Source organism: Hakea prostrata, chromosome 4 (assembly GCF_041222555.1).
Source record: "Hakea prostrata isolate BN-2017 chromosome 4, UWA_Hpros_2, whole genome shotgun sequence".
NCBI lineage: Eukaryota > Viridiplantae > Streptophyta > Magnoliopsida > Proteales > Proteaceae > Hakea > Hakea prostrata.
The window spans coordinates 43,747,561-43,768,726 of NC_142603.1; the positions used below are offsets into that span (position 1 = coordinate 43,747,561).

Below are 21,166 nucleotides of genomic sequence, written 5' to 3' on the forward strand. Positions count from 1 at the left end.
AAGGATTATATACTAGAATCAACTAAACAATTTAACCCATTATTTCCATCCAGTAATCAAAATCATCTCACAATGAGAAAGAGAGACCCCATACTTCCCTGTTTGACTTCTCAAAATTTTGCGCTTTGAATGGAAGAATAACCAAAAAAACATTTAAGAAATTTAATATAAAATACATGTCTTGATCTCTGCAAGCTAGTCATGGAAGTATTTAAGAAATTGTCTTCCTCAGATAGCTGTTCACAATCATATTTCCATGGATACTGGTAGACACATGTCTTGAATTTCTTTAGTGGACAACATCCTACTTGGAAGTGCACATAACTCCTTCAACCTTCTATGTCCCTTAAGAGAACTTGAGAATACTCATTAGCTTTGCATTCGAAATGTGTATGTAGGAATGCCAAGACAATCCTTCTGACCCACCTCAAGCTCGCTGTTATATAATTAACACACGAATCACGTAAGACTCATAAAAAATAGCAAATTCTAATGCTCGTAATACATACCACTGGAATTAAGCATTCTTTTCAGCTAACTATATCCCTCTAAGCCCAAAGTATTGTGTGCATAAATTCGTAAAATACATTAGGTTTTATCACTAATATACACAAATTTCTTAGGTGGGTTAGCAAAATAATTCAAGGCTTATGCACAGAATGATTTATTATACTTTGAGCACCAAAAGGCACTGTTAAGATTCTAAAAATGAATTTACTATTCACCCTTTCATAGACAAGGCCAGCTCCAATTCCAAGAATGCTGACCATATGATTAACTGTTGAAGACTACAGATATGGCGAATCTAGAAGATCTCCTATTCAGGAAATGTCATAAGTTGGCTATTGCATCCTTCAATTCGGTTGCACTATGAATAATCACCTAGCAAAGAAATCCAAGGAAAACATTTCCCAGAGAGTTGTCGACACTGCTGTTTTCACCACTCTCTGAACATGCAAGTGCAAGATCGAATAGTACAGGGATGAAGTAAGATTTTATAACTGATCAAATTATCTATAAGGTGCTTACCAGCATTAATTTCATCCATTGCTTGCTTCACATGCTCATCAGGCTCTATATCAACAATTAGAATCTGAACAATCTCAAAGCCATAAACAGACATAGCCTGGGGACCAAAGAGGAACAAGTTCAGTTTCCATGATTTTAATTGTGTAATTATTTAAATTATGGTAATGAGCTTTATATGTAACTTCAAAACGAAAAATCAAACTCATTTTGAGAATACAGCATTTGACTTATGGTGGTTACTTCCCAAAAGCACATATTACATGCTCATATTTTCATTATGTCCATAAACTGCTTACTTTTTCAAGCTCCCTGTTCCACAGCTTTAGCAATTCCAGTCTTCTCCACAAAAAAACTTCATCCAGATGAAACAAATGTTGATAGATACATTATCCTGCAAAATGATTCAGAAGAAGAAATATCAATTCAGTAATGAATGCAAATGAAAATGATCTTTTAAGACAGCTCCATAGCTCACTTGGACCCAGCTTTTCAAGTTTTTATGTTTTGAGTCTTAGAAGACAAGAGAAGTAAGAGATTACAGAAACATGCCACAAGCTTCTCTTTCCACTTACCAAATAGAGCTCTTGGGTGGAAATGGATTTGAATGGAAAAAAGAACAAGAAATTACAGGAATTAAAAAAAAATGAATTAGAGAACTGACAAATATACCTGAGGATCTCTGATTGAGAAAATTCTTTCAGTTAAATACTGTTCCAATATTAAGTTCCGAACCAATTGAATCTTCTCCAAACTCAACTCGACTGAATAGAGTGACAATTGACAGAAATTCAAACTACCGGAGGAAATGGAAGAAAGAAAACCATAACAGTGGAACTTCCAACCAGAACATAAATTGATTAACTGGAGCATTTACGTGTTCTTCAGGTATGATGCAGAGTTCACCGTAAAATAGATTATCGAAAGCGACAGAGGATTACAACTGAAGAACCACTCTGGCTTCTCCCAGTCACCATGGAGTAAAACAGAAACAGAGGAAACCCACAGACCTTCAACCGGGACCAATTCTCAGCCAGTGCAATGAATTCAGTCCTTCACGAAAAGTGAAGGACCAGTCCTCAGGGATACTTTGAATCACCAGCATCGACAATTTTTTTCTTCTCTGGTATCCTGCAATTAAAAAAGAAGCATCTCAAAGCCAGCTAATAGCAGTAAACATCAAGCTAAAGGAAATGGCAGAATTACCAGAAATCTGTGACTGCAATCATTTTAAGTGACATTAAAATTTGATTGAATAGGAAGGACTCGAACATCAAAGCACAGCAACAGGCAACAGGTGCGGGCGGTAAAAACACAAATTAGTTTGAACAGAATTTAACTTTGTCATAACCCCAGCTGTGCTGAAATGTATCTAAAACTTACAATTGCTTTTCTTTAAGCAATGAAAGAGAAACAAATGAGAGGAGAAACGAAGGAAATATGAAGGAAGAAGGCAAAGTCAAAATTTATAAAGGCAACCACCCATGGTGAAACAAAAATATTGAAAAGCTAACCTGATATCGTTATCAATAACTGATTGGCTTCCAGTTGGGTGACAAATCAACAGCACTAAATGAAGAGCTTAGAGAAAGCAACACAAGAAGTGACTGTATTTTCTGCTCCATGTATATAACCTGCATATCGTTATCAATAGCCATGTATTTAAGTATTGGGAAGTGAAATCAGGTAATTTCCTGTCTAGATGACAGACGTAATACTGTGAACAGTAACATGTGCAGGAACAGAAGGCAAATTGATTACCCAAAAAGATAAAAATACCTTCAACTGATCAGCAAGGGGTGACTCTTGAGGAAGAAGGAAGGGCACCTTTTCCACAACACAAGCTACTAGCAAATAGTGCAGGTTTGCGGATGTTGAGAATCGGGTAGATTGTTGCATCCTTTAATACGGACCTCCTTCAAGCACTGTAAGTTCGAGAGATCTGGTAATGTTCCCAAGAAGAGGCATTCCTCAATCGACAAATTTCTTAGCCTCTCCAATCTTTCAAAACCGTGAATCTCAATTATATCGCAGTCTGTTATTTCCAATACTTCCAAGGACTTCAACCCGTCAAGTCCAAGAATTTTGGATGAATTGTCGAGTCCGGAAATCCGTAATCTCCACAACTTTTTCAAGTTTGAAAGATCCGGTACTCCTCCCAAATTCTCGCAATATTCTATGGATAGTTCTTGCAAGCACTCCAATCTGTGTAGGCCTTGAATCTCCTGTAACTTCTCACAGTAGGAAACAGTTAAGTCCCTCAAGTTATTCAGAGCTGAGATGTCTCCTAATGGCAACACTTTCAACGAAGGGACCCCTGAAATGAATAATATTTCTAGGGATTCATAGCTCTCAAGGCTCTCAATCTCTATTAATTCTTCGCATTGATCAATTTGTAGCTCCCTCAGCCGTTTCGAATCCCTCAGGTATGGTATTCTCTTAAGTGACTCGCACTGCTTTATCTTCAACTCCTCAAGAGAATCCATCCCTTCACCTTCAAAATCGGACAAGACGTCAATCTCACAGATCGTTAAACTCACTAGATTTTTGGACAACCTCAATTTTGGTAGTCTTTTCAATGACTTGCATTCCCGAATTCGGAACAGCTCTAAAGACTCCAAATGGTCGTCAGCGCAATCAATCTCTTTCAGGGAATACAAATCTGCAAGATCTAATGTCTTTAAGTTTCTCAAGCCTCCTGATGAACTTGATAGCTTGAGCAATGATTCGCAATCGTCAATTTTCAGGCTTCTCAAACTTGACGGAAGACCTGATATGTTTCCAAGTGCATAGCAAGCTTCAATTGACAAGCTGGTCAAACTTGAGAGAGAACGTAACGTTATTTCTTCAAGTGAATAGCAGTGACTGACGTCTAGGCTGACTAAACTTGGGGGAAGATTAGGGATCTCTAGAAGACTTTCACACTTATGAAAACCAACGCTAGTCAGACTTGGTGGGAGAACTGGGGAGGTGTCACGGCTGTCACATATGTGCAGTGTTGTCAAGGAGGTGATGCGATCCAAATTTTCTGGTAGTTTTCTCAGAGACTCACATGCACATAGGTCGAGAGTTTTGAGAGATGCCAACTCACAAGCTTTAATTGGGAGATTCACTAAACTGACGCAGTCACGCATATTTAATGTGACCAAGTTTCTCAGATAACCAATTGATTTGTGGGCCCTTTTCAGATCGGAACATTCTCTGAGATTCAATACCTCCAAAAGTGGATTTCCCGAAAAGTCAGGAGTACAACGTAGCCACCAGCAATTCTCGAGGTTTAGAACTTTAAGATTTACTGCGAGCTGCAAAACAATTGAAAGAAAAATTATGATTCATTCTTTTTCTTTTCTAGAGAATGCTTGGAAATTCACAAGTTATACAGGAGAGAGAGAGAGAAAGAGAAACCTTGATGTAATTCCAACCCATCCACTTTTCAGTCATCTTACTTTCTGAAAAATCAAGAACAACTAATTTTTTTGGACAAAATTTGGTTAGTGAAAATAGTCCATGGCGTCCTTTCCAACTAAGTTGTCTCACTTTTAAAGAAGGCTTGCTTTTGCAAGCTTTCCAGCTAAGCCATCTCAGTTCTGAAAAAGAATTGTGGCAGTTACCAATGATCTTTGTATAATCAAGTTGGAGTAATCTTAATTCAGTCATTGCATCAAGGCCCTCACTCTTCAAGCGTTCCTCCACAAGTCGGAATCCAACACACTTATTTGTTCCCTACAAAAGAAATGACTTTCAATAAAATGCCAAAGTTATATTACTCTAAAAAACCCAAAAATATGCCTCAAATAACTAAATTCAAAAAATTGTGGCAAAAAATTGCAATATATATAATGAATACATACTTGTTTTCGGTCGAGTACATCCAAGGCTTCCTCTTTACACCATATTCGGCTACGTTTCCCCGGTCTTGTACTCTCTCGACGAACGATCTCTCTCCCAAGATCACGAAGCACGTCATGCATCCCTAGCTCATCGTTTTCATTAATCGTTATCAAAGAGTTTGCACAAAGAACTTCAAGTTCTAACTGAGGGAAAAAGTTACAGCCTTCCCATACATAACACACAAAATCCTTTTTCATTCCAATAAAAAAACAAGCAATATCGAGAAACATTTGTTGCTCTGCATGTCCCAATCCATCATAACTTATTTTTAGGCTTTCCATGACATCATGACTAGGAGCCATCTGCAACTTCATCAACATGTCTTCCCATATTGATTTCTTCTTTGAAAATAAAGATGAACCAATAACTCGAAGAGCCAACGGAAGTCCTTCAGTAATTTTAACAATTGCTTTTGAGAGATCCATATAATCTTCTTGAGGTTGGTCCATTTGAAATGCATAACGGCTAAAAAGTACAAGAGAATCATCCAAGTTCATTAAATTAGGCTCATAAAGCATTGCTTTATTTTTAATTAAAATATCCTTATCTCTACTTGTAATAATGATTCTACTTCCACTATGAAGCCAATTTCCATCCCCAATTAGAAACTCCGTCTGAACATCTTGATCCACATCATCAAGAACAAAAAGAACTCTCTTTGTTGACAATCTTTCTTGGATCACTTTTATTCCAGTTTCTACATCATCAATATTTGGACTTTCATTTTTTAAGGTGGATCTCATAAGCTTATTTTGTAGATGTTGGATCCCAAATTTTCTAGCATCCTCACGAACATTCCTAATAAATGCATGTCCTTCAAATTTATTTAGAATCCTATTATAGGCAGCCCAAGCAATTGTGGTCTTTCCAATACCACCAAGTCCATGGATCCCTACAATTTTTGTGACGTCAGATTTAATATCTAATAGTTTTAACAGTTCTCTTATATGAGATTCAATTGCAACTAGCTTGTCAGAATCATGAGAGAGACTCTTGTTCAATGTACTTGAAACTTTTTTAACAATTTCTGTCACCAACTTCCCTTCATGCCTGTATAACTCAAACAAGAAAACACTAAATACATAAGAGTATGAATGATGTAAAAAAATAATAAAAAAAAAAAAAAGAAAGAAAGAAAAGAAGAAGAAGAAGAAATCAATATTGCATATAGAAGAAGTCCACAAGTGAATTATATCATACAAAATTTATTATGACTTAATATAGATTTTATAAAAAACCTAACAATCCCCACAAGTTTCAAAATTGCAAAAAAGGACACGTGTTGTGACTATATTAAACACTAAATGATACATCGTTGTAGGTGTCTTTCGGACTTAAACCTACACTAGGTCTAATGAGACGCGCTACAAAGTACGGTTAGAGTCAAACTCCTTGAACCTTTCCTCACTAGCGTAACTGACCGTCCCATCATCCATGTCCTAAAGATCTACTTTTGGAGATACCTTTTATATTACACATTGGACTTTTGAACCGGCCATGTCCCTTATTCGGGATTCATGAATGTTTAGAGAACTCGCCTATAAGTTCTCATTGGTGGCGGCCAAACCACCTACATCCACTTAGGTTAGTCTCTAATGTGCACCACAACTAACACACCCTCACATTCCTTGGGATTAGACTAATTAAGAGCTTTGCTCAACCTTACCCTAGTGGTAGTACGTACTATTACCTTCATCTACACCCTAGAATGGAATAATTATAAATAGTAGTACTGAACTGGTCCACCCATGACTTCGTTTGTACCCCTTGAACCTAATTCAGGTATTTAGCCTCTTCACATAGGTAGGGTATCCATAATATGACCCGAGGATTAGGCATTAACTCCAGTTTTTTGACAGACATAGCCTTTGTGAACATGTCAACTTGATTCCTTTCTGACTTCACATAATCGATAGCTATCATTTCTTCATCTATGTACTATCACACAAAATTGTGTCTAAGGCATATATGCCTCCTTTTACCATTGTACACCTTATTCTTTTTGAAATATAACAAGATGTCAACATGGCTTCCCCCCACATATCAAGTGATACATTAGAACTCAACAACATGGAGTTCATCATCTCTTTAAGAGATCTATTTTTCCTTTCCGCTACCCCATTTGATTCTGGTTGATATGGAGCGGTCTTTTCATGGATAATTTCATTTTCCTCACAAAATTTATCAAGATTAAAATACTCAGTCCCTCTATCGGTTCTAAGTCTTTTAATCTTCTAGCCAAGTTGATTTTCAACTTCCGTTTTGTAAAATATAAATGTTTTTCCGGCCTCATCCTTTGATTTGAGCAAATATATCATGGTCTATCTAGAATGATCATCTATGAATGTGATAACATAATTGTTTGCTCCCCGTTGACTCATATGACTTATTGTCACTTAAGTCACTATGGATCAATTCCAAGAGATCACTCTTTCTATCCATAGTCTTGTGAAGCATTTTGGTTAACTTAGCCTCCACACAAGTTTTACACTTGTCCTTGGAAGATTCCATCTTATCGGTGATCATCCCTAACTTGCATAGTTTGGTGATATATTTCACACTACTGTGACACAAATCATAAGTATTGAATGAAATAGCAAAGTAAACCGAATAAGTTCTAGACTTTTCAATTTCAACATTTGAAATACTAAGAACAAACAAACCCTCACCAAGGTATCCCTTTCCCACAAATACATTTTCATCATTTGAGCCCCTGAAATAGAAAGAAAATATCTTTTTAGTTTTTCCCCTTCTTGAACCTATAATCTTTCTTGAAATGACCAACCTTTCCACAAACAAAACAAGCCAATTTCTTCTTCTTAGAAGACTCATCATAGTCTTGAGGACTTTTCCTTTTCTTGTTGTGCTTGTTTGTTTCCACCAAGTTTGCTTTTAAGCTTATTTCCCCAAGGTCTTTTTCACCCTTGTCTTTGAACCAATTCATTTCTTCAATCTTAATCCTTACAACCAATTGGTCTAAGGTCAATCATGTCTTCTTATGTTTCATAAACATTTTGAAAGCATTCCATGAAGGTGGAAGTTTCTCAATCAAGGCATCGGTTACAAATTATTCATGTAAGATCATTTTCTCTTTTGCTAGCTTCCCAACCACAATTTGAAATAAATCAATTTGGGTAGATATGGTATCACTATCTTTCATAGAAAAATTTAGAAAGCTAGCACCAACATCTTTAAGAGAATACTTCTTAACCAAAGTATCCCAAATCGAATAAGCATATTCTAATAAATTATACACATGGTATAAGATAATGCATTCAAAATTCGATTCTTGCATTGGTAGTCCGCTTGAATCCAAGCCACCATTTTGCCCTCCTTAATAGGATCATTACTTTTTTCTGGCATGGGTTCAGTCAAGGCAAATGCCACCCCAATTTGGGTTAAGGCAAACAATAACATTTGCTTCCACCGTTTGAAGTTTTGACCTCCAAACTGTTCGAATTTTTCGAACTCAATGACAATCCTCATCTTACCAAATATGGGATAAGATCTGTCACTGTTGGAATGACATTAGTGGGGATTGAATCACGGTAGCAAGGAATGGATATTTCATACCATTTATGCCAACGAAAGTGTCGTCACCTTGTTTGTTGACGTTGCCTTCAACAGTATTGTTTGAAGGATCTCCTTTGGTATTAACTCCATCAACAACCTCAATGTTGGTGTTCTTGTCTTTGTTGAAGTCGTCATCTTTAAGACTTGCCATTGGATCTTTTAGAAATCAATTACCTTGAACTTCTTGGGTAATTGTATTACAAATTCTACCAAACACTAAAATGAAATTGCAATACAATTGAAAGATGAAGATCCTTAGCCAATCCGGAGAGCTTGATGTTGCAATCGAACGAACCACCAAACAATGAGGTTAAGTCAGACCTTGATTGTTGTCTTTAAGGTAATTGATGCACCCTACTACCAAGGGTTCTTCGCACCACCACCTCTAAGATAAAGCAACCTCCAACTAGAAGATGAGATAGTTCTTCTAGTCCCTTCAAGGAGCCAAAAGCTAGAGCATAACACTTGGACAACTCAAAAAAAAAAATGAACTTTGTAAAACAAATAATGTAAATGAGAGGAGTGTCTCTATTGCACCCTACATGCAAGGTAGGGTTGGGTTTATATAGGCCCAAACCTCACCTTACACCCCTTAGGATTCTTAAGGCAATGAATTGGATTTAATACATTCAATAACCCTAACATCACTCATGGTAATGGCCATGAATGGTCATGAAGTTGAAATGAGAATTGAAGGATAAGAGTTAAAATTTGAGAAAATTTCACCACCATGATCAAGACCTTTAAGACCCATGACCAATGTCATGAAGAGCCTCATGACCAAGGTCATGAAGGGCCTCCTCTACTCATGGTGCCTCATTACCACCTTACCTCATGGGTCCCACACACTAACAAAATAATTAAATAAAAAAATGAAAAAATTAATTTTGAAACTTAATATAGATTTTATAAAAAAAAAAACCTAACAATTATGTACTTCTATATATCTTGGTATTGTTTCTTCGTCAACATCTCTCATAGGGAGCAATAAGGTGAAAAAGTAATATACTGTATCTTAGATATTTTTAGCTCTTAATCCTACAAATTGTCTTAGGTACCTCTAAACCCAAATTATTATTTATTGATCCAACCACATGTCTACTAATTTTGAGCAACTTTTTTGTGAGTTTCTAGGGTTAGAAATACATACAACTTTATAATGTGAAATGAAATAAAAAAAGTGTTAATTGTACTTACAAGCCCTCCTTGATATGCCATCCATCTAATTTTCCTATCTCTTGTAGAACATCTCGCCATTGTTGCACTGTTGCCTCGTCAAAACGCTTTGGGTGCTCCTCATTAAAGGCCGTCATGTATCCCCCAGTTTGGTTTCGCACATCCGTGGGTTCAATTCTGTAGAAAACAGGCAATATGGTCTGGTTCCTTGTTCTTTTGCATTTAGAGATCTCCTTCAGCTCATTGAGGCACCATTTGCTAGATCCATAATTCATCGAGAGAATGGGGATTGAGATTTTTGATTGCTGTATAGCAACGAGTAGATTCGTAGCAATCTCTTCTCCCTTACTCAGTTCTTCATCGTCCCTAAAAGTTCGAATTCCAGCCCCAACTAAAGCATGGTAGAGGTGGTCTGCGAAACCAATACGAACATCTTTACCATGAAAGCTCAAGAACACTCCATAACTCGCAGAAGAAGAAGCTTGTTGAGAAGCTGCAGCCATTGTATGAAATTGATTGCTTGACTCTTTCAAATGTCACCTAAAGGGAGACGTGACAAGCTTGATGATCTGTGGGTTGTCTTGAAAGTATTCTTGGTGAACAGTCTGAAGTTAAACAACAAGAAAACTGATACATGAACTCTCAAAGCTTCGGATCTGAACCTCTAAAAAGCTAAATGTGAATCACCAACTAGTAAAGAGCAATTCACAGGCTTGCGTGGAAGACTTTCCAACGTTTGTTTTAATTTTATTCAATCACGTTTTTTTATTATCTGTATTTGTATATTTATAGTCCTATTGAGGATGTAAAGCATATTCCAATGCTCTGTAGGAAACTTTCGTCTTTATTGACCCAATAATTCATGTTTTATTACTATTATTTACTATTATATATTAAACATTTGTAATTATTCTAAGGCAAAGAATCTTGACCACTTGCACGAATCGAATGGCCATAAATTGGGATTTTTAAATAATAGAAAAAGATGTCACCTACTGCAATTGGGTAATTTTTAAGTAACAAAAAAGCTGTCATTCATGTGGATTTCCCATTGTTAAAGCATTATGGGACAAAAATTGATAAATACTTATTTGAGTTATTTCATTATAATAAAGGACCCTAGCTAATATTCCATGGAGGTTCACCATCCCTAAAATTAATTGATTATTTTTCATAAATGGAAACCTAAAAAAAGTATAAAATGATTGACGAATTCACACTGAGGTTCTCATTACATTTGAGAAATTATTTCTAATAATAAATTATGTACTACAACTTATATTCCTTTGATTACTCAAAAATAATTCATCATATAATCAAAAATAAGCTTTTTTTTTAGTCACAAATAAAAAATAAATTTAATAATTGTTATTTGGAGATTATATTATTTAGACTCGTTTGATCAAATATCAATCAACCAGCAAACTACAATCCTTCCTACAAAGCCATTTCAACTATTATCCAATTTTAGAGATCAAGGAAGGAATCAAGCAAATCAAAAAGTACTGAACCAAGGGATAATCAAGGATGTCTCGTTTGAATTGAATTTATGTGTTACATGTTAAAGACACTTTTAACCGTTAATTTGTTTTTTTTTTTTTTTTTGTTGATATTTAAGGTTCATTTGAACCAGCTTGAGCGCACCTCGATTACATCCTCAAGGGGGAAGCTTTGTAGTCCGCAAAAGTCGAACCCATAATCGCTCCAGTGATAAGTATGGATCTTACCACTCTACCAACCCTACATTAACGTTTAGAAACTATTGCACCAAGTGGTAATTAAAGATCACTAAACAAATGCATGAGTTGTGGCAACAAACAATCACTATTAGCTCTTGAACTTATATTTGTGATTTGTCATTTCTCCTTATTTGTGATAAATAGAAAAAATAATATAAATAATCATATTAAACAGTGGGAAAAAAATAAATATTGGCTAGAGAAATACAAATAGAAATATCACCAAAGAAAGCTAAACATGAAAGAAGAAGACAAAGGCAATGAAAACAAATACCTCATGCAAGAACTATTGGCCGTTGTGTGAAATTGATTGTTTAATACTCTTTCAAAATTTAATTGAGAGGAGATGTGTTAAGCTAGAATTGTGTTCTGTAGTCTCGATGATATTGTCGGCAAAGACTCATCTATTAAAGAACAAGTATAACAACTAAGAATTCATTAATTAAGCTTTAGATCTGAACAATTTGAAAACGAAAATTGGATGAACAACTGGCAATTAGTAGTGAGACGTTAGGACTTCAATATCAAAACTTACAAACCTTTCTCCATATTTCACACCATTAATTAGTGATTTTCAAGCTTAAGGTCTCTGTAGGCGACACCATTACTTTAAGAAAACTTCCTAAAGAATGAAGAGAAAAAAGCTCTCTAGAAACCACTTTCTGTGGTCAATTTGAGCCATTTTCAAGCAATAATAGCCAAGCGAGATTTCCATTAACTAAAGACAAAATTACGTAGCATCTACTATTTTTTGGGTGAAATTAGTGATCACTACTGTTATCTTCAAAATTACATGACACCCACATGTATTATCAAATGATTAATAAAATTACTTAAATACATTTACCTTTGTTTAACTTATTTAAAATTTAAATTATTCACTGCTTGATTCAACTTCTATGAATTTCTCAAAAGTTTGCAGAACAAGAAAATGCAACTACAGCAATATCTGAAACAAAATTAAAAAAACCCACCAAAATTAAAGCGTCTCTATCTATGACCAGCCATGCTTAAAATCCTCCAATTCCAGTAAGAGCTTCAGAGACATTTCAAACGGAAAACACAAACTGAGTTTGCCTCTTCTTCATCGTCTTCTTTTAAAATCAAAACAAGTTTATCTATATTTCTCTCATGCTCTTGTGTTTACTGGATACATGGATTCAGCAATTTCTGGGGTCATATTGGAACATTTTGAATTAGTATACACTTGTAACTCTTCCTAAATTCCAATATAAATTAGATGCTTCCTATCGTGAGAACGGTAGAGAAGAAACTTCCCTCAGAAATCTTTTATCTCAGTTCTTATAGTGAGATGAGTGTGGTTGTGCCTGTTAGTAATTCATCTAATGTGACGGATTTGGGGAACACTTACGCTAGGGCCTTGCAATCCGGGTTTGAGTTGAATTGGGGAACGGACCTAACTTGTCTTGAGTGTGAAATTTTTGGTGGGCGTTGTGGGTTCAGTATCACTGCCAACCAATTCCTCTGCTTTTGCAAATGGAGAGAGGGTAGTCAGATAACCTCTGTTTCTATTCATTATTTGCTCTCTTTCTAACCCCTAAAATTCACCCAAATCGGTGTTGAGAGCAAGAAATTTTAGGTAAAACTGGTCAGCCCGAAGATTAATCCTGTTAGCAAGAGTTTCAGATCCAGTTGCAAGAACATTGCCAAGAGAAAGATCACCCACAACAACCTAAGTTCCATGGTAGTATACGATGGTGAAATCGGGATATCCATGAGGTAAATTTCTCCAGACCAAGGAATGGTGTGTTCATTATTGAGGAATTTTATCGTGCAATTAAGGAATCTTGGACAACATGCTGAAGCCTTGTTCTTGAACCAGGTAAAGAGTTAGAAGTTTTAAGGTGGACATGCCCTAGAAGATAATGGTTTAAATGTAATACAGATGCTACTGTGAATGTGAAGGAGTGTTACGCTCAATTGGCTGGGGTGATTTGGGATACACTCAATTGGCTGGGGTGATTTGGGATCAAGTAGGCCTGTTCAGAGGAGGATTTGCTATCAAGATGGCATAGAGGCAGAAATACGCACAATCAAAGAAGGGGTGAAGGTGGCGTTGGAATTGGGAGCATGGCCACTCCAAATAGAATTAGATTCACTGAAGGCCAAAAGACTACTAGACTCAGGATTTAACGACCAAGGATCAATGGAAAGATTGATTGTAGAAATTCGTAGCCTATATGCTTCTTGAGGCCATGTCAAATTCTGTCATATAAGGCATCAAAAATACACATGGCTACTAATTGACTGTCTAAGAAGGGGCTAAATGGAAGAGAGGATTTGGTATTTTTCAATGTTTCCCCGCAAGAAATGACAGACATCCTCATAGAGGATCTTCTAAAGAGTGGTGTTTTAGTTTGATTTCGTTTGGATTTGTTTTTTTGGGTCCTTTGACCCAAAAAAAAAGAAGAAAAAAGACCTGAGCAACCTTTATTTTTATTTTTTTCAATTTAACACAACTCATTCTTCAAATCAAGAACCCTCAGAATTTCTATGATATTAATATTTTTAATTGTAGGTGACTTTACAGCTAATCCATTTTTGTTTTCCTATGTAAATACAACCCATAAAAATAGCATCTCATAAAAATATGAATAAGGGACATAGTACTTCTTGACCTTTTCTGGTCATATCATACTAAAATATTTCTCAATTTTTTAGTTTTGGAGTTGGTTTTTTTTTCCTTTCTAGAAGCTAGAATCCCCCGTTGAATACTAATTTATAGCAAAATTTAATGAGAATAAATACATTGACAAACTAATTAAACAAAATACAAGTGAAATAATTAAGAGAACCTAAATAAATAAATAAATAACACACACACACAATAAAAAGAACTTCAATTAGTAGTATGGTTGTTAGGAATCAATTTTCCTTTTCCTAAATTTAGGCTATGAATGATACAACAAAATTGTATAGCAAAACATATAATAGAACCTTGAACAAAGTTATACATAGGAATTTTCTGATCCAACTATGTATTCATCATCCTATTTTAAATTCATCATATTAATATAAGGATTTAAATTAAGATATAAACAAATAGTCTTCTGTTTCTATAGCAAATAGTGCATCAAATGCTATAGACATTCTCTATCATAACATTAGCCATCACATGAAATGGATCCCGTTAGACCTATTAGCTTTTGGTAAGAAAATTCTTTACCATCGTAAAAAAAAAATAAAAAATTAAAAACATTATTTAGGTTTCAAATAAATCCCTATAAAGAATACATTTATTCCCCAGTAGGAAGTTCCATTCATTAGAGAAAATAAAAAGAAAAGACAAACAAGAAAACCAAGGATTATATACTAGAATCAACTAAACAATTTAACCCATTATTTCCATCCAGTACTCACAATGAGAAAGAGAGACCCAATACTTCCTTGTTTGACTCGAACTTTATACTTGAATGGAATGATAACCAAAAAAAATTTAAGAAATTTAATATAAAATACATGTCTTGATCTTTGCAAGTCATGGAAGTATTTAAGAAATGTTCTTCCTCAAATATCTGTTCACAATCATATTTCCATGGACACAAGTAGACACAGGTCTTGGATTTCTTTAGCAGGTAATATCCTGCTTGGAAGTAGTGCACATAACTCCTTCAGCCTTCTATGTCCCTTAAGAGAACTTGAGAATACTCATTAGCATTGCATTCACAATGTGTATGTAGGAATGCCAAGACAATCTTTCTGACCTCCTCAGGCTTGCTGTTATATAATTAACACATGAATCACTTAAGACCCATAGAAATAGCAAATTCTAATGCTCAGCTACTAGTAATACATACCACTATAATTAAGCATTCTTTTCAGCTACTATATCCTCTAAGCCCAAAGATAGTGAGGGCAGGGTGAACAGAAAAGGAAACATTCAATCAAGGGTAGAAAACAATCACAGAACACAATATCTGGTATAGAAAAGCATACCTGTGACTTAAATGGAGAGGAAAACTGATTGGCGTCCAGTTGGGTGACAAATCAACAGCACTAGATGAAGAGCTTAGAGAAAGCAACACAAGAAGTGACTGTATTTTCTGCTCCATGTATATAACCTGCTCCATGTATATAACCTGCATATCGTTTATCAATAGCCATTTATTTAAGTAATGGGAAGTGGAATCAGGTAATTTCCTGTCTAGACGACAGACATAATACTGTGAACAGTAACATGTGCATGAATAGAAGGCAAATTCATAACCCAAAAAGATAAAAATACCTTCAACTGATCAGCAAGGGGTGACTCTTGAGGAAGAAGGAAGGCCACTTTTTCCACAACACAAGCTACTGGCAAATAGTGCAGCTTTGCGGATGTTGAGAATCGGGTAGATTGTTGCATCCTTTAATACGGAACTCCAGGTACTCTTTAAGTTCGACAGATCTGGCATTCTACCGAGAAGGGGCAATCCTTAACCAATGCAATCCTTAACCTCTCCAATCTTTGAAAACCGCGAACACCAACTAGATTGTCGCAGTATGTTACTTCCAATACTTCCAAGGACTTCAACCCGTCAAGTCCACGAATTTCGATTAAACTGTGAAGTTCAGAAATCTGTAACATCCACAACTTTTTCAAGTTTGAAAGATCCAGTAATTTTCTCAAATTCTCGCAATGTTGTATGGATAATACTTGCAAGCACTCCAACCTGTGTAGGCCTCGAATCTCCTGTAAGTTCCCACAGTCGTAAACAGTTAAGTACCTCAAGTTATTCAGAGCTGAGATATCCTTTGATGTTGTCACTTTCAACAACAAGGGGACCCTTGAAATGAATAACGTTTCTAGGGATTTATAAGTCTCAAGGCACTCAATCTTTCTTAATTTTGGGCAGATATCAATTTGTAGTTTTCTCAGCCGTTTCGAATCCCTCAGGTATGGTATTCTCTCAAGTGAGTCGCAACGCTTTATCTTCAACTCCTCAAGAGACTCCATCCCTTCACCTTCAAAATGGGACAAAACGAAAATCTCACAGATCGTTAAACTCACTAGATTTTTGGACGACCTCAGTTTTGGTAGTCTTTCTAATAACGTGCATCTCTGAATTTTGAACAGCTCCAAAGACTCCAATTCGTCGTCAGCAAAATCAATCTCTCTCAGGCAAGTGAGACCTGCAAGATCTAATATCTCTAAGTTTCTCAAGCCTCCTGATGCACTTGATAGCATGTGTACACCTGGGCAACTTTCAACTACTAGGCATCTCAAACTTGACGGAAGACCTGCTATCGCTTTAAGATTAAAGCAACCATCAATGAACAAGCTGGTCAAACTTGAGGGAGAGCGTAACATTATTTTTGGAAGTGAAGAGCAGGAACTGACGTCCAGGCTGGCCAAACTTGGGGAAAGATTAGGGATCTCTAGAAAATGACTTTTACATTGATGAAAACCAACGCTAGTCAAATTTGGAGGGAGAACTGGGGAGTTGACACGGCTGTCAAACGTGTAAGATACGTGCAGTGTTGTCAAGGAGGTGATGCGATCCAAATTTTCTGGTGGTTTTGACAGAGACTTACATCCACAAAGGTCGAGTGTTTTGAGAGATACCAACTCACAAGCTTTAATTGGGAGATCCACTAATCTGGAGCAGTTACGCATGTCTAACGTGACCAAGTTTCTTAGATAACCAATAGATTTGTGGGCCCTCTTCAGTTCGGTACATTCTCTAAGACTCAATACCTCCAAAAGTGGATTTCCGGAAAAGTCAGGAGTACAACATAGCTGCAAACACTTCTTGAGGTTTAGAACTTTAAGATTTGCTGCCATCTGCAAAATAATTAAAAGAAAAATTAGGATTCCTTCTTTTTCTTTTCTAGAAAATGCTTGAAAATTCACAAATTATACATAAGAGAGAGGGAGAGACCTTGATGTAATTCCAACCTATCCACTTTTCAGTCATCTCACTATATGAAAGATCAACAACGACTAGTTTTTTTGGACAAAACTTGGTTAGTGAAAATAGTCCATGGCATCCTTTCCAACTAAGTTGTCTCAGTTCTGAAAGAGAATTGCAGCAGTTACCAATGATTTTTGTATAATCAAGTTGGAGTAATCTTAATTCAGTCATTGCATCAAGGCCCTCACTCTTCAAGCATCCCTTCACAAGTCGGAGTCCGACACACTTATTTGTTCCCTACAAAAGAAATAACTTTCAATAAACTTCCAAAGTTAAATTATTCTAAGAAACCCAAAAATATGCCTCAAATAAGTAAATTCACAAAATTATGGCAAAAAAAAAAACAAAAAAAAACAAACAAACAATATATTGAATACATACTTGTTGTCGGTCGAGTACATCCAAGGCTTCCTCTTTAGAACATATTCGGCTACGTTCCCCCGGTCTTGGACTCTCTCGACGAACAATCTCTCTTCCAAGATCACGAAGCACATCATGCATCCCTAGCTCATCATTTTCATTAATTGTTATCAAAGAATTTGCACAAAGAACTTCAAGTTCTAACCGAGGGAAAAAGTTACACCCTTCCCATGCATAACACACAAGATCCTTTGTCATTCCAATAAAAAAACAAGCAATATCGAGAAACATTTGTTGCTGTGCATGTCCCAATCCATCATAACTTATTTTTAGGCTTTCCATAACATCATGACTAGGAGCCATCTGCAACTTCATCAACATGTCTTCCCATATTGGTTTCTTCTTTGAAAATAAAGATGAACCAATAACTCGAAGAGCCAACGGAAGTCCTTTAGCAATTTTAACAATTGCTTTTGAGAGATCCATATAATCTTCTTGAGGTTGGTCCATTTGAAATGCATAACGGCTAAAAAGTACAAGAGAATCATCCAAGTTCATTAAATTAGGCTCATAAAGCACTGCGTTATTAGTCATTAGAATATGGTTATCTCTACTTGTGATAATGATTCTACTTCCATTACTAAACCATTTTCCGTTCCCAATTAGAGACTCTGTCTGAGTGTATTCAACCACATCATCAAGAACAACAAGAACTCTCTTTTTAGACAATCTTTCTTGAATCACTCTAATTCCTGTTTCTACATCATCAATATTGGGACTTTCATATTTTAGGGTAGATCTTAGAAGTTTATTTTGTAGATATTGGATCCCAAATTTTCTAGCATCCTCGCGAACATTCCCAATAAATGCATAAGCTTCAAATTTATTTAGGATCCTATTATAGGCAGCCCTAGCAATTGTGGTCTTTCCAATACCACCAAATCCATGGATCCCTACAATTTTTGTGACTTCAGATTTAATATCTAACCGTATTAACATTTCTTTTATATGAGATTCAATTGCAACTAGCTTGTCAAAATCATGAGAGAGCCACTTGTTCAATGTATTTGAAACTAGTTTAACAATTTCTGTCACCAACTTCCCTTCATGCCTGTATAACTCAAAACAAAAAAAAAACAATAAATACATAAGAGTATGAACGATGTTTAAAAGAAGAAGAAGAAGGAGAAGAAATCAATATTGCATATTGAAGAAGTCCACAAGTGAATTATGATGTATAATGCAAAATTTATTATGTGCTTCTAAATATCTTGGTATTGTTTCTATGTCAACCTCTCTCAAAGAGAGCAATAAGGTGAAAAAATTATAGACAGTATCTCAGATATTTTTATCTATTAATCCTACAAAATTGTCTTAGGTGTCTCTAAACCCAAATTATTATTTATTGATCCAACCACATGTCTATTAATTTTGAGCAACTTTTTTGTGAGTTTCTAGGGTTAAAAATACATACAATATTATAAACGTAAATAAAATGAAAGTTTTGCACTTACGAGCCCTCCTTGATATGCCATCCATCTAATTTTCCTATCTCTTGTAGAACTTCTCGCCATTTTTGCACGGTTGCCTCATCAAAACGCTTTGGGTGCTCCTCGTTAAAGGCTGTCATGTATCCCCCAGTTTGGTTTCGCACATCCCTGGGTTCAATTTTGTAGAAAACGGGCAATACAGTCTGGTTCCTTGTTCTTTTGCATTTAGAGATCTCCTTAAGCTCATTGAGGCACCATTTGCTAGATCCATAATTCATCGAGAGAATGGGGATTGAGATTTTTGATTTTTGTATGGCAACAAGTAGATCCGTAGCAATCTCTTCTCCCTTACTCAGTTCTTCATCGTCCCTAAAAGTTCGAATTCCAGCTCCAACTAAAGCATGGTAGAGGTAGTCTGCGAAACCAGTACGAACATCTTTACCATGAAAGCTCAAGAACACTTCATAACTCAAAGCAGAAGAAGAAGCCTGTTGAGAAACTGCAGCCATTGTATGAAATTGATTGCTTGATTCTTTCAAATGTCACCTACAGGGAGACGTGCCAAGCTTGATGGTGTTTGTGTTGTCTTGAAAGTATTGTTGGTGAACACACTGAAGTTAAACAACAAGAAAACTGATGTATGAACTCTCAAAGCTTCGGATCTGAACCACTAAAAAGCTAAATGTAAATGATCAACTAGTAATGAGCAATTCACAGGCATGCGTGGGGGACTTTCCAACGTCTGTTTTAATTTTATTCAGTCACATTTTTTTTATTTGTATTTGTATATTTATAATCCTATTGAGGATGTAGAGTCAGTGGAGCATACTCCAATGCTCTTTAATCGAAGGAAACTTTCGTTTTTATCAAAGCAGTAATTCATGTTTTACTACTATTTTTTACTATTAAACGTTAAACATTTGTAGTTATTCTATGGCAAGGAATCTTGACCACTTGCACGCATCGAATGGCTACAAATTGAGATTTTTAAATAATGAAAAAGATGTAACCTACTGCAATTGGGTGATTTTTTAGTAACAAAAAAAAGCTGTTACTCATTGATGTGGATTTCCGATTGTTAAAAGCATTATGGCAACGTCGGACCAAGAAATTTTGTTGGATCCTCTTTCTTTGCCTGCTCAGCTCTTTCAATATGTTGTAGAAGAGCGACAGGGTCGTAGGTTCTTTAGAAACTAATCATGTATTATTGTTTGTATTTTATTTATTTCTATTAATATAAAGTCTCCTTTTCTCTAAAAAAAAAAATAAAAAAAAACATTATGGGGTCAAAAATTAATAAAATCCTTATTTGAGTTATTTCATTATCATAAAGGGATCCTAGTTAATATTCTTTGAAGGCTTAGCATGCCTAAAATGAATTGATTGTTTTTTCATAAATAGAAATCTAAAAAAACATTAAATGATTGCAGAATTCACACCCCCACTAAGGTTCTCTTTGGAATGATTACATTTGAGAAACTATTTGTAACAATAAATTATGGTCTACAAGTTATATTCCTTTGGTTACTATTTGTATAATTTATCATATAATTTATCATATAATTAAAAATATTTTTTTTTTAAGTCGCAAATCAAAAATAAGTTTAATAATTGTTATTTGAAGATTATATTATTTAGACTCTTTTGATCAATATCAATCACCACCAAAATACAATCCTTCCTACAAAACCATTTCGACTAGTATCCAACTTGAGAGATCAAGGAGAGAATCAAGCAAATCAAAGAGCACCAAAACCAAGGAATAATCAAGCAAGTCTCGAATGTGTTAATGACTAAAATAGTCATTCTACCCTGATCGGTCCGTCCAACGGGTTTAATACAGTTGTCTCGACCATAATGTTAATGGACGGTCCGACCATCGTGTTAAGGATGCCCGATCAAGGTAAACTTTTATCACCTATCAATTACCTAGAAGGATAAGTCAGGTAAATAACTCTTCCTAGGGCTACTTTCCTAACACAACTCTTCTTAAAGT

At 35.6% G+C, this 21,166-nt stretch overlaps 1 protein-coding gene across 1 annotated transcript; it reads right to left on the reverse strand.

Moving 5' to 3' along the window:
• Positions 1 to 1,426: 1,426 nt before the first annotated feature.
• LOC149019005 (uncharacterized) lies at positions 1,427 to 19,855 on the reverse strand. The gene is made up of 10 exons (XM_089152841.1): positions 19,195 to 19,855; positions 17,702 to 18,791; positions 17,288 to 17,557; positions 15,863 to 17,190; positions 9,688 to 10,203; positions 4,878 to 5,967; positions 4,432 to 4,749; positions 2,806 to 4,328; positions 2,541 to 2,660; positions 1,427 to 2,157 (listed from the first exon to the last, which is right to left on the reverse strand). The coding sequence occupies exons 1-8, from the start codon at positions 19,677 to 19,679 to the stop codon at positions 2,874 to 2,876; spliced, it is 6,552 nt and encodes a 2,183-aa protein (XP_089008967.1). The 5' UTR covers positions 19,680 to 19,855; the 3' UTR covers positions 1,427 to 2,157; positions 2,541 to 2,660; positions 2,806 to 2,873.
• Positions 19,856 to 21,166: the final 1,311 nt, after the last annotated feature.